This window comes from Bufo gargarizans, chromosome 6, assembly GCF_014858855.1.
Source record: "Bufo gargarizans isolate SCDJY-AF-19 chromosome 6, ASM1485885v1, whole genome shotgun sequence".
NCBI lineage: Eukaryota > Metazoa > Chordata > Amphibia > Anura > Bufonidae > Bufo > Bufo gargarizans.
Genome location: NC_058085.1, coordinates 277,797,063 through 277,811,083, shown reverse-complemented (window position 1 = coordinate 277,811,083; position 14,021 = coordinate 277,797,063). Strand labels below are relative to the sequence as shown.

The 14,021-nt window shown below is 41.9% G+C and overlaps 1 protein-coding gene across 1 annotated transcript in view; it reads left to right on the top strand.

The window, feature by feature from the left end:
- LOC122942147 (piezo-type mechanosensitive ion channel component 2-like) overlaps positions 1–14,021 on the top strand; it is an 81,346-nt gene that overhangs the window by 22,960 nt on the left and 44,365 nt on the right. Inside the window, exons 7-13 of the mRNA XM_044299646.1 lie at positions 833–995; positions 1,629–1,712; positions 3,816–3,939; positions 5,018–5,130; positions 6,999–7,262; positions 7,339–7,444; positions 12,304–12,485. Coding sequence (XP_044155581.1) covers positions 833–995; positions 1,629–1,712; positions 3,816–3,939; positions 5,018–5,130; positions 6,999–7,262; positions 7,339–7,444; positions 12,304–12,485 — 1,036 coding nt within the window. The remainder of the gene's footprint in view (positions 1–832; positions 996–1,628; positions 1,713–3,815; positions 3,940–5,017; positions 5,131–6,998; positions 7,263–7,338; positions 7,445–12,303; positions 12,486–14,021) is intronic.

Below are 14,021 nucleotides of genomic sequence, written 5' to 3'. Positions count from 1 at the left end.
TTTTATGCTTTTTTTTATCTGGGGTACATGCTGCCAAATACCTTAACCCATTATTAACCAGCAGTTTTTTAATTCTTTGTCATTGTCGCATTCCAAGAGCCATAACTTTTTTTCCCCCGTCGATGCGGCTGCATGAGGTCTAAAAAAGTGGGCGTGGCGTGGGCGAGGAAGGTGACGGGTAGGCAGACCCGTCTCATTTACCATTTTCTACGTGTGGTTTAGGCATAGAAAATTGTCTAAATGTCAGACAGCTGAGAAGCTGTCTTACATTTAGAAGCGGCGGTGGGGGTTATTAAGACCGGCGTCTAAAACGCCAGTCGTAATAAATGACCCCCATGTTTTTATAGTGTTCAATATAAATTATAAATAGCATGGTAAATGTATTCGCTTGGCCAGTATAATTGTGGTGATACTCAATTTAGATGCAGCAGTTGCTATTGACCATGGCATCTAAGGATTAAATGGTCTGGATTGGAGGTTTCTCTAATCCCATCTGCTAGAGTAGGAGACTGGCTGGCACATAAAATGAGTGCCAGATTAAAATTGCAGATTAGTAAAAAACAAATATAGGTGGTCAGTAGGGGTTTGGGACCACAGTAATCTGTATATTATTTGACTTTTTAAGTGCAGCATGGTATTTCCATCTGTATTTTCATACATCATTCATGCAATGTCCAAATATCTTAATGGCGTTCGCCGGTAAGTTTAGTGAGTCATGAGCCTTTAACACAAGTATAGGATGACCAGAGCCCATCGATACCATTTCATATTATTGTTTGACATGTCCAACGGAGCATTGTAAATATAGCCCTTTTTTATTTTACATTTTTAGGCTTTTTGGGATAACAGCAATTATCAGGACCAATCAGACGGAATCATGGATGATCCATCTTCACCAAGATCTACACTGGCCAGTTTTTGCAAACCCGTTTATGCTGCTAGTTTTATATTATACCTTAGTCATGTTGGTGCAGCAATGGGCTAAACTTCCAATGGTATGTCACAAATTGCTCCCAGTGCTTTTAGTCAGGTGTGCACAACTTATTCTGGTTAGAGGGCCACACTGTCATATTGAACCAGTCCCAAGAGCTGCAATAAAACTTGAAGGAGTATTTACCATCTGAGACATTTATGGTATATTGAAAGCACATGTCATAGATACCCAAAAGGTGCTTGTTCTATTTCCAAAACTCCCAAATATTGGGTGAATGGATGATCCCTTCTTCTCTGCTTACCCTCCTGAAATGAAGAGACCATGCATGTGGCTCTCTCCACTGTAGATTGCTGAAACAACCAAGTGTTTCACTGCTCCCATAAAACTGAAATGAAGATAGTTGCATGCACGCTTGGCCTCCTGTACACCTCATCTACTCCTTTTTGGAGTTCAGGAGACCTCAGTTCTACCAATATATAGACATCCCAGAGATGACCACCATTCCTCTTCTCTCTAAAATGGATAATACATATGAGCAGCCACCAGACACAGATAAGCATGACTGTGACCATATTGTTGGGGGACACACAGAACTGCATTGCGGGCTGCATGTGGCCCCCGGGCCAACGGTTGTGCACCACTGCTCTTGGTGCTACATTGGGGAGATCTATTGTTTTTTAATTATCTGTTGAAGGAGGAATCTACGGGTGTAACAGAAAACAGCCCCAAAGATGATCACCATATGGATGAAATGCTTTGGACCTCAAATGCTGAGCAAGTGAGTATTTCCATGAATTTTCTCCAAAATTAATCTAAACACAGGATAACAGATATTTACAGCCAATGAGTCTATTGTATATGCAATAAATATATTTTAAAGGGCTAAGAAGGATATACTGTACCCAACCAATAACATGGTTGATAAAGATTCATGATTTGAAAGAACCAAGCATTACTAGTGCATTGTGATTTTTTATATTTATAGAATTTTTCTTCAATTTTATATCCGTTTATCCTGCATTAAGATTAGTTAACTTCCTGGAGGTTCTCCCCAAATCAAATAATCCCGCCCTCTCACTCTTCTTCGTCTGCTGTCTACCCCCTTTCTTTTTTCTTGTATCTGAACTGACTATACGGTCATTGTCATTGCCACAAATTTTGCATAAATCAATAATACATGACAGTATAAGACATTGATGATATAGCTTATTAGGGGAAATGCTTCTTTCTCCACTTATCAGCACCTTTTGATCTACACCTCCCTAAACTGTTCAATTACTGTGAATTCACTGCTCATCTTAGGAGACAAGATGGAGTTTCAGCTCACTAAGGAAATTATTTTATGATGCTCATAGTTTTCGATGCACAGAGGAGGGGATGAAGGAGCTCTGCTTTTCTATGTATGCAGTGGGAGCCATCATAGCAGCTAGTCTCTAACCATTGGCTCAGAGCCAACTGAGAATGATAGACAGAGCCTGCAAAGGTGTAAGCTGGTGAAAGTTATCATATTATCATACACAAGTCATGTAATGGTACAGTATTACGGCAGTTTATTCTGAAAACTCACCTGAAACAACAGGCGCACTTTATGTCACACTACAAGTAATGGAATAACATGCTACTACACTATAAAACAACATGCAATCTGAAATGTAGCCAAAGTAGTCTCTGCACACACCGGACCTATCGCCTACACTTGATTATGTTACTGAGAATTAATAACTAATTCATGCAGACATAGTTGCCATCAGTCTTGAATTTACAGAGACAGTCCCTGCAAATGTATTTTTATTTATTTTACTCACTTACGGTATATAGCGCTGACATATTTCACAGCGCTTTACAGACATTATCATTGCTTTCTGTCTCCAATGGGGCTCACAATCTAAGGTCCCTATCAGTATGTCTTTGGAGTGTGAGAGGAAACTGGAGTACCCCCGAGTAAACCCACGCAAACACATGGGGAGAACATACGAACTCCATGCAGATGTTGTCCTTGGTCGGATTGAAACCCAGGACTGCAAGGCAACAGTGCTAACCACTGAGCCACCCTGCTGCCCAGTTCAGGCTGGGCAGCATGGTCTATTTGTCCCTAATTTACCAACTGCAATGTTTGTAAGTATGTGCGGTTCAGAGGAGAGGAGTCAACTCATTGACTATAGTCACAGTGTTTCAATTAAGCAGTCACTAACTTTTCGCAAAACTTTTTATATATCATAGAAACATATCAAAAGTTGAGATCGGAGGGGTCTGAGCGCTGAGACCCCATCAATCCCTAGATTGATGTGAGAGAAATGCATGCATAGAGTGCTCTGTCTCGTGCAGCGAGGAGAGAGAGTGTGCTATGTGTGCGCCCATCTCCCCTTGTTCTAGGGATCGATGGGGGTCTCAGCACTCAGACCCCCACCGATCTAAACTTTTGATATGTCTCTATGACATATTTACGTTTTGTAAAAAGTTTGTGACCCTTTAAAGGGGTTTCTTGGGCATTTTTTTACTGATGACCTACCCCCCAATAGGTCATCAGTATCTGATTGGTGGGGGTCTGACATTTGAGAAGGCACCAGCGCTCGTAGTAGCCTCGCAGCCTTCTCTCTGCCCACCAAACACTGTGCTGTACATTGTATAGCCGCAGTGCTTGATATCGCAGCTCAGACCCATTCACCTTTATGGGACTGAGCTGTGCCTAGGCCACGTGACTGATGAACGTGACATCATATGGTCTAGGAAAAGCAGGAGAGAAGGCTGTGGCACTACTGTGAGCAACTGTGCCTTCTCAATCAGCTGATCGGCGGGGGTCCTGGAAAACTGGTGTGTATCATCAATTATACGTTTTGATTTTGCCAGATGTTAATTGCCTGTTTTTTTCCCTACCTTTTAGACTGAATATCTGATGCCTAATGGGTGGCAAGAATTGCCTCTGCTTCAGTGTGAAGTACAACAAGCACATACTGATTTCTCTCTGCCTATATACCTTGAAGATGACATAAAAATAGTGGCGTCAGGTCAGTTTGTCGCAATAAGCCCTATAGTTATGTTTCTGGTTATTATCCTGTGCTCACCCAGAAATCTCACTAGCCCATGCCCTTTGTCTGTCTGTATGCACATGCTAAATACAAACATTTTTGCAAGACAAGGTTACAGTATATGTGTTTAAAGGGGTCTTTGGGACTTAAATATCGTAGTCCTGTCTACAGGATAGTTAATCAATATCAGGCCAGTGGGTGCCCAACGCCAGCACCCCCACCGATCAGCTGTTTGAAGGGGCCTCGCTAGTAGGGTGAGTAATGTGGCTTATTTCTTGCCCTGTGATGTCATATCCATGGATCACATGGCCTTTCTACAACTCATTCCCATTCAAATGAATAGGATTGAGCTCTGAGCTGTAATATAAAGCTCTACAATGTATGCCGCTGTGCCTGGTATACTAAAAAGAGGCTGCAACCCTTGTCCTAACAGCTGATCAGCCGGGGAGTGACAGGAAGCGGACCCCCACTGATTTGACACTGCTGACTTCTCCAGAGGATAAGTCATCAATATTTAAAGGCTTTGTACACATTCGGAGGCAATTTTTTTTAAATGATTGTATGTATTTTTGGCAAAAAATATTTTTTTTCAATTGGCCTTTATTAGAAATATTGAGCTGTTCTGTCACAAAGGGTTAATGGATTTTCTAGCTGTGTGACTGGTACATTCACTTTCAAATTCTGCTGGTCATCTAATAAGTCTTATTTTTAAACTACTGAGAGGTCATAAACACTTATTTAAGCCCCATTCTTATCCGTAAGAAAAGAACTGAGCTATAATGAGTGTCTATAAGGTCAGAGAGCAGAGATAAGGAGCCCATCTGCTCCCAGTATGACGGAAAAGACAGAAAATCCAAACGGGGCTACTAGAGCATGTCAGCTCTGTACGGAAAAAAGCACACACAAAAGTGTACATAGCCTTTAAGTCCTGAAAAATCCCTTTTAAAGATCTAAAAACAGTTTACATACATTGTATTACATTTGTAGATGTTTCTATTTCTCAGGGTTTTGCTTGCTGTATTTTTAAAGAATCAATTTTGTGTTTCATGTCACTTAGAGAAGGAGGAAGCAGAGGAGATCGCTCCAGCAGAGTCAAAGCGAAGTGGAATGGCTGTCCTTGGCCAGTTTATCATGAGGCAGAGTTACGTCAGTGCCTTAATTGTCATGATGGTGAGATGGCGTTTCATGCTCAAAGTGGATTCGTATATAGTAGTGCAAGTGTAGATTAAAATGAATAAACTGGTCACAAATATTCAGTTATTTTACATTTGGTTTTTAAATAGTTATTGAATGGTCGAGATGGGAAAACCAACGTAAGCAATGGCCCAGAGTAGGCAGAGTTACAGAAATGACTGAGCGAGCGGTGTTCTGCTGTTTCTGTAACTCACTCAGCATTCAATCGAAGCTATGGAAACAGCATAACAAAGCAAACTATACTGCTTCTATAACTCCCACATGATGGAAACAGTGTAGACTGCCATGCTTGGCTGTTTGAGTAGCTTGCATTCTCTCGTGTGGGAGTTAAGGAAACAGGGGACTACCACCCCCCTCTGGCCACCCCCAGCCATAGCTTATTGTGGTTAGTTCAATCTCAACCATAGAAATACCCCTTTAAACGGAGTATGTCAGCCCACAGAATCGCTAGTTAGAGACTGGGGAGAGCAGTAAAAGTAAACTTTTTAAGGAGCTTTTCTCATCAGGAGTAGTGTGAATATGGAGCTTTATTCTGCCAGATTTTGCTTCTGTCAAGAACCCAGGGCAGCTCTTCACTGTGAAGGGTTCTCTGCATTGACCTGCTTCACAGTCCCCCCCCCCCCCCCTCTGCTCTGAGTGACAACTGTATCATCCAACAAGTAGACCACTACAGTTGTCACTCAGAGCACAGGGAGGGGTTGTGAGCAGCTCAATGCAGAGAGAAATTCACAGTGAAGCTAAGGGCACATGCTGGAGCAGAGCCTCATAGAATAACAAAAGGTTTGTAACGCTCTCCTCAGCTAGTGCTGTCCAGAGTTTAGCATGGTCAGAACTGCTGACAGACTCCCTTTAAAGTAGACGAATAGAAGAAACTCAAAAAAGACACTTTAATGTAAATTAAAAATTAAAACTTTTTTTAAATATCTTACTTCTTTTCTGACATATGGGTGCTTGAAGTAACAGGACCAAAGCCTAAGTCTGTAAATCAGAAATTCTGATGACAATGTGTTATCATGGAGACCTTGAATAAAATTTACCGAATACAACTTGCCCCCAATGACAATGAATGGGGAGAAAACGAATGAGTTTTATTCCGCTATTGAGATCCTATGACGGATCTCAATAGCGGAATTGAAAACGCAGATGTGAAAGTAGCCTTATAATTCCTATCAGGTTTGGATAGTGACATTTATATGGGTATATGTGGAGACATTAAAAGGGTTGTCTCATCTCAGGCAATGTTAGATAGGTGTGGTTCCCACCTCTGGAACCTGGTGTAATTTTTAGGATGGGGCCCCCAAAATGAAGGAGCAATCACAACCACCCTATGGAAGTTCTGAAAATAGCCAAGTGTGCTCCATTCACTATTTTTGTAACTCTCACAGAAGTGAATGGAGAGTACACTGTGCATGCATACTGCAGTCTCCTTTGCTTTGGGGGCCCGGTTCTGTAGATATGAGCAGGTCCAAGGGGTGGGACCAGCACCTATCTGACAATGGTGACAAATCCTTGCAATATGCCACCAATCTCCCTTTAATGTATGTGGTATACTAGATTCAAATAAAGTATCTTTGACAATACTGCATCTGACAGAAACCAGAACAGGTAGAGTTGTCATGAGAATCTCTCTTCAGCCATTGGGCCTACAACTTCAAACCAGCATATCTCAGCTTAGAAGTAAGATGATAAAGCCTGCTCTTCACATTTCTTATGTACACTGAAGGGCTGTTTTTGTTCTGCTCATCGTCTTTAATGAATTATCGGGAATTAGCATGTGTTCTATCTGTAATTATTGCTAGTCTACGTGTTATTTTTGGTATAAATGAGATGCATTTGTTCCCTAGGTTTGGAGCATCACACACAACAACTGGCTGACATTTGTTTTATTAATATGGTCATGCATAATTTGGATGACTCGGGACAGGCGTCGTTATGCCATGCTAAGTGCACCGTTTTTGGCTTCTTATGCCAACATTTTAGTGGTCCAGAATTTTTTTGTTGGTCTCAATATCTCCCAAGAAGAACTATTCCCTGGAATACCCACAGCTGTTCTTATTGACTTTGACTTGAAGCCTTATACTATGCCATGTGTGCATCTTGGACTAAAGGTGAGACAAACTAAATATCTTTTTACCTGTGTGTGTAAAATTACTTATTGTTAACCATGGCATTTTTCTTTTTAAGATTTTCTATGCCTTTGTCTTCTGGACATTGTTAAGGCAGAATCTAAAAGAACGTCAACAGGAAGGAGACATGGAATCACTAAAAGAGGTTCTGGTGGAGGAAAGTGGTTAGTAGATCTCTCACTAAAGTCCTTTTTTAGCTATTATACATACTGGATTAAAAATCTTTATACTGCAAGTGCCAAAAGCTGTCAGACTTCATAAAATTATCATTCATTTTTTTATTTTTTTTATTCTTGAGCTGTCTATTCTTCTCATAAAAGAATGTATTGTTGGGACCAGGCTGGCCAAAAAATAGTCTTCTAGTGGGACAGATTAAAGCAGCCCTCTGACTCAAGAAAAAATATTCATATGAACTAGGGAAACTGGTGTTCTGTTTTTCATCTTTTCAGCTGCAGATTTGCCAATTCCCATAATCCTCTCCTCACATTTAAGATGGGCAAAATACTTCTCAGACCACCTGATGCATACCGTACATTTGATAGTCAAGACAGTTTGTGCTGCCTTATGTGAGCAGTACTGGCCAATCCAAGAGCAGAGCTGAATAAGCTGGAAGGGTCTTCGACTACCAAATGTACAGTGTGCATCAGGAAGCATGAGAAGCATTGTGTCCATCTTGGATGATCTGGGAATTGGAAGATCTGCAGGTGAAGAGGCGAAAATGAGGGCACCATGTAAATGTTCTGTTCGTTCCCTAGTTAATGTGGTTTTATTTTCTTCAACTTGAGGGTCACTGTTACGCTGTGCTACTACTCTGGGCATACATAGGTGGTCCTTATGTTGTTCTGGCCATCTGGACCCATTTGCCCATCTCTGCCCACCAGCAGTGGGTCAGGCTATTGGAGAACCAAGTATCTCTACCCAGTGGTGCCGCGTGGGTTGCCAGCACCTGGGACAAGCTATGTATTGCGCCCCCCCCCCCCTCCCCACTTGTGGACACGCCCCTTTTAACAGATAATGCAGTAGTCTTTTGTAACACCACAGATAACATGATGATAATTCTAAGTACAGATGATGTAGTAGATGGGTGTAAGACCCCAGAATTCAGAACACACACAGTGTGACCTAAAGTCTGGGGCCAGGATGCAGCAGATGGGCCATATTCTCAATCCACCCCCCAACCCTACTGTGAAACAGATATGTGGATGGACATTACATACATCCCTACAAAATATACAGTAGAATACAGCACTACATACCTCTTGTATCCATTGACATCTCCTGTGATGTAGACTTTCCTCAATGTCTTCATTTGGAGATAAGATCGCCATGATACCTTCTTTCAGCCGGGTCTCGTCTTTGCAGAGTTTCACAGAAAAAATGCTTAGATTCCTCACTTTACTATCATCCTCCCCTTCTTGGTGCCTCAGCACTCATCCTGCTGCTACACCTAATACTGTGGTATAGTCAGACAGATAGTCCCCATAATAACATGCTCCCAAACTGTCCTCCATGGTAATAGCGTTCCCTACAGCAGTGTTACTCACCTCCAGTCCTCATGGCTCACCTGATCGTCATATTTTCAGGATTTTCTTAGTATTGAGCAGATGATATAATTAGTGTTAGTGCGTCAGGACTTTCCACAGGTATTGATTCTGTAGGCTATTCTGAAATCATGACTGGTTGGTGGGCCAGGAGGACTTGAGTTAAGGAACTCTACCTTACAGTATCTCCAATAGCAACCCCATTAATATGTGCTCAATAAGAATGCCTCCATAGTGCCCCTAGTAGAAATAAGGCCTCCTATAGTGATCCCAGCAGTAACAAGGCCCCTCTATAAGATACCCCAATAAGAGCCTGCAGTAGTAATAAAGCCCCCTATAGTGTCTGTAGTAGTTATAATGCGTCCAATAGTGGTACAAGTATTTATAAAGATCTGCTGACCTTGAGTTATAATGACCCTCTGTAGTATACCCTGTATTAAACTGTCCCCTGTAGTGTCACTAGATAAAAGACCCCCCGTAGTGCCCAAATGTATAATGCCCTCTATATGGATAGTATATATAATGCCTGACCCCCTCTGTATTATTAGTGTATATATATATAAATATAAAATAGCCCCCTCTGTATAATATATAATAGCCCCTCTGTAATGGGCCATTATATATATATATATATATATATATATATATATAATAATACGGAGTTGGCCATTATATATAATAATAATACAGAGGGGTAATTATATATAATAATTATACAGGGGGAGCATTATATATAATAATTATATAGGGGGTCATTATATATAATAATTATACAGAGGGGCATTATATATTATACAGAGGGGCCATTATATATAATAATTATACAGGGGGAACCATTATATATTATACAGAGGAGGCCATTATATATAATAATTATACAGGGGGAACCATTATATATTATACAGAGGGGCCACATTATCTAATATATAAAGCTGAGTGTATGTGTGTATGTCCGCTAAAGGAATCCACACCGTTGCATTTACAATCACGAAATTTGGCACACAGGTACTTCAGGTGTCCGAGAAGGTCTCAGCTCTCTAGGACGTACCGTTCCTGAGATATTTCCAAAAAATGCATTAGCCAATAGAAGCTCACAGTGACTCTTATCAGCCAATAGAAGCTCACCGGTCCTCCAGCCTCCACATACACAGTTTTACACCAGGTTTCCATAACAACCCAGCCATTTATTTTCACTGCTGTAGGTCAGTTTTAAAGTAAATCTGTCATCAGGATAATTACTATTGAAGTAAAGCCATGGCCTAATAGCACTTAGTACCTTATTTCAAGATGTGCCTTTGTTCCAGCAATAGATGTTTTTATCCTCTGAAAATCCAGTTTATTTGAAATGCAAATGAGCCAGTAAGGTGCCAAAAGGGCGTCACTCTTGCAGGAAGGAGCCCAGACACGCCCCCTGTCACAATGTGTCCACCCTCAAATGATGAACTTAATACCCTGCCCCTGGTCTGGTTAGGCCATGCCCCTCCCACTCCTTAGCTGACAGGGATTGAAAAAATGAAGTTAAAAATCTACTTCTAGGTCCCGCTAAGCCACGCCCCGATCTGGTTAGGCCACGTCCCTCCCACTCCTCAGCCGACAGGGTTTAAAAAAATGAGGTTAAAAATTAACTTCTGTCAGCTGCAGAGGTGGGAGGGAGGGTGACTTTCTCCCTGCAGCTCACGCTCAGACAGCACAGTCTGCACCGCGTCATCACAGCATCTAGTGAGACCCGGCGCAGAAAGTCACGGTGGTGTAATCGCGATCTCCTGCGCCTTTCTACTGCCTCATACGCTTTAGGCCTGGCCTGAATCTTATGAGGCAGAACAGAGGGCGTATGGCTGCCTGGCGCCCCTGCAATTTGGTGCCCCCCCCCAATGCTACGCTACTGTCTCTACCTCATGAAGGATGTGGCCTGTGCTTGCCAGCCTGTCCTCTCCTGTCTGCCAGAAGGGCATGCATGCTCTCCCCAGCTCTTCAAGGGCCAACTAGGACACACCCTAATCTTCACCAGCTAATGGCTGGTCATCCTTAGGGAATTAAGACACCTTCCCCTCTTGAAAGGTACCTGAACAAAAGGGGTTTCTAGCATGCTAGTCCCCGTAAAGGTTTTCTGTCTGTTTGTATGCCAGTGTACCAACCTCTGCCTGAATTCTGACTCTGAATCTCTGCTGCCTGACTTGACCTGTGCCTTATTACTCTTTTAAACCTTAGCTGTTCGCCTTGACCTCAGCCTGTTACTGACTAGGAGCTTTGCCTGATCTCTCGGTGCTTTGCACCAGTGTGACTACTGTGGGTCACCTGTCAACTACATTGGGACTACTCCTTGAGGTAGCAGCCTGGTGGCTCCCATGCAGCAAACTCCAAATTCCTGTATAGGGGTTAAAGGGTGAATACCAGGGGACTGCTAGGATAGGACTCTTAGGTTTAGCCCAAAGTAAAACCAATTGGTTGACATAGTGGTTCCATACCAAATAATCCTTACAGTCATCTAAAAACAATATAAAGAGGCCTAGATATAACAGGGTCCATGAATTTCTGCAGTGGGTGTACCTGACTTGATCATCACTTGCTCATAGGGTGTATGACTTTTGGGCTAATTCACATTTAACAAAGATGCATAACCTTTTCTGGTCTGAGGGCCACATATTCTACCACTCCCAAGGACCGCAATTGAGAGGTATGCCCATCTGAGACATTTATGGCTTATCCACACTATCTGCTCTCTACATGTCTGAATGGTGGGAGTACCAGAAGTGTATGAAGAGTAATTTCCTGATCCCTTGAGATGAAGTGTCTGTAAATATCGACATCATAGTTTATGGATGTTAGTGAAACAACTGAGCATTTCACAACTTCCATAAACCACAATGGAGAGAGCCACACATGCCTGGCCACCAGTCAACCTTGTCTCCCCCTTTCTGGCTTGCTGAACCTATTAGACATTTATAGTACTGTATATCCTATGGATATAGAATTAATGTTTTACATAGAAATTCCCCTTTAAAGCAGAAATCTGAGTAAAACAAAAGCACAGTGTTATGCCTAGCACCAGGCCTTATGGGGTGGCGCATGACACAGGGATTCAAAATGGAGAATACCAGTGATGGTCCAAACTAGGCATAACAGTAACAGTCTTCTCCTTTCAGACTGCTTAAAGTATCCCCCCCCCCTCCCCCCAAGTGCCAGTCTGATAGTTGGGGGCTGAACAGAATGGCATTTTGGGCCACAGGTTGGGCACCCCTGACATATAACCTATCAGTCCTAATTAATGGTAAGATGCCACTGAAAGTGAATATGCATATATTTTATGTAGCTAAAAGGTGAGCCATGTACAAACTGGCTAATATTCAACAGAAATGTGCATTGGCATCCAGAAATGAAAATTAGCAATACTTAATAAACACGTCATGATTATAGTCAATGGGCACCTTACCGTTTTTAATAATTTCAGAAATGCTATTTCATTTTTATTTTGTTCCATGCAGAAATCGAGGAGCCTCCAAACGCATTCATGGAAGTAGTTGGCTCCTTGGTGCGGGGTACACTCGTGAAGTACTGGATTTACTTTTGCGGTGCCATGTTTTTTGTCATTAGTTTTAGCGGGAAGGTTGTGGTATATAAGATCCTCTACATTGTGCTTTTCCTGTTCTGCGTTTCTCTGTACAAGGTGAGGGCAACTTTTGACTCAAATCTGAAAGCTAAGCTCTTAAGGTGGCCATACGCGTTAGTCTAAAGTTGATCCAAATGGATAATTTCAACCACAACGATCCTTAGTCTGTGGAAATTTAACAAGATTGATCATTTTAGCCAACGAATAACAGACTATCATTGTTTGACAGGAAGTTACTCTGGCGGTTAATAAGACTTAAGATCTTTTGTTCTATAATTGTTCGTGGGCGAAAATTCCTCCTTTGAAAGAATGATCCCAGAAAGATCTTTCATCCATCACCAACATGCATGGGCAGTTTGATCAACTGTAATGACCAATATGGACTAAAATGTGTATGGCCGTGTCTGTGAAACCATTGTTCACCAGACGATCGTTTGCTCAACTGATGTTAAATCGTCAACCAACTTCTGTCTAATGTGTATGGCCAGCGTAAGAAGGCAGTTTCTTAAAATTTTGAAACAAAGTAAATAAAACTGGGTTGTACAAGCAGGCGGCACCTTTGTTGAGGGTGAGCCATTTCTGAGATTTTGCAGCTCTTCCAGTTGATCACTAGGCAATCATTCATTTGGATACTGGAGATCTTGGAACCCTGTGCTATAGTAGTGAGCACCCTCAAAAGCAGAGTTGTCATTACTGCAGTTTACTAACACCCACATACAGAGTCATACAGGTAAAATATGTATTTATTTGCTCTACAATTGGACATTGATTACAAAGGTGCCATTCACAAACAACAGTACCAAGTGTAGCTGCTACGAAAAGTATGACATTGTGCAGTATAGACCAGTGTAAACAATGGAGACCTCGTAGCTCTAGTCCGAGCTCTCTAGCTGATCTAGCTAGTCTTACCCCCACAGATTTAATACCTAAGGAAAGGCTATCCATTTTCAAAAGTCTAGATAAATATATGCTAATCCACTGGCGCTGATGCTCCCTAAGTAGTGTGCTGCAGTACCGCAATGGACCTGATTGTATGTATATGATATTAGAGAATACATAACATGCAATAGTCGGGAGTAATATATGCAATTATATGCCCCTGTAACAAGGTCTACATTGGACGTACAAAAAGAGGCACCGAAGGGTCTAAATGTGGAAATAGGGTCATTTGCTTGTGATTAAATGGGAGACATGTATGCATAATGAGAAAAATAAGAGGTTGAAAGTAAGATGTGACACATGAAGAGTTAAGGCAGGCAAACTAAGGTGGTATAAAAGGGAGGTATCGTTAAGTGCCAGATTGATTCCCTAACAAAGGACAGCGCATTGTCGGAAATGCGTTGGAAGTTTGGCACTTGTAGAGATCCGTAGCTTGGATAGTGATGTCACTAGGTCGCTCCATTTGAGCGCGAGCTTTCAAACTTATCAGTACGGAGAACGCCAGCGGCCGGGGCGCACTCCTGTGAAAGAGATACCAGACCCACAATAATCCTGTCATCAAGCCTGCAATAGGAGCTGGATAAAGATCACGGAGGAAGAATCAATAGCAAGGTAAACTTGATTCAAGTATTGATACGCGATAGTGGTCTAGTT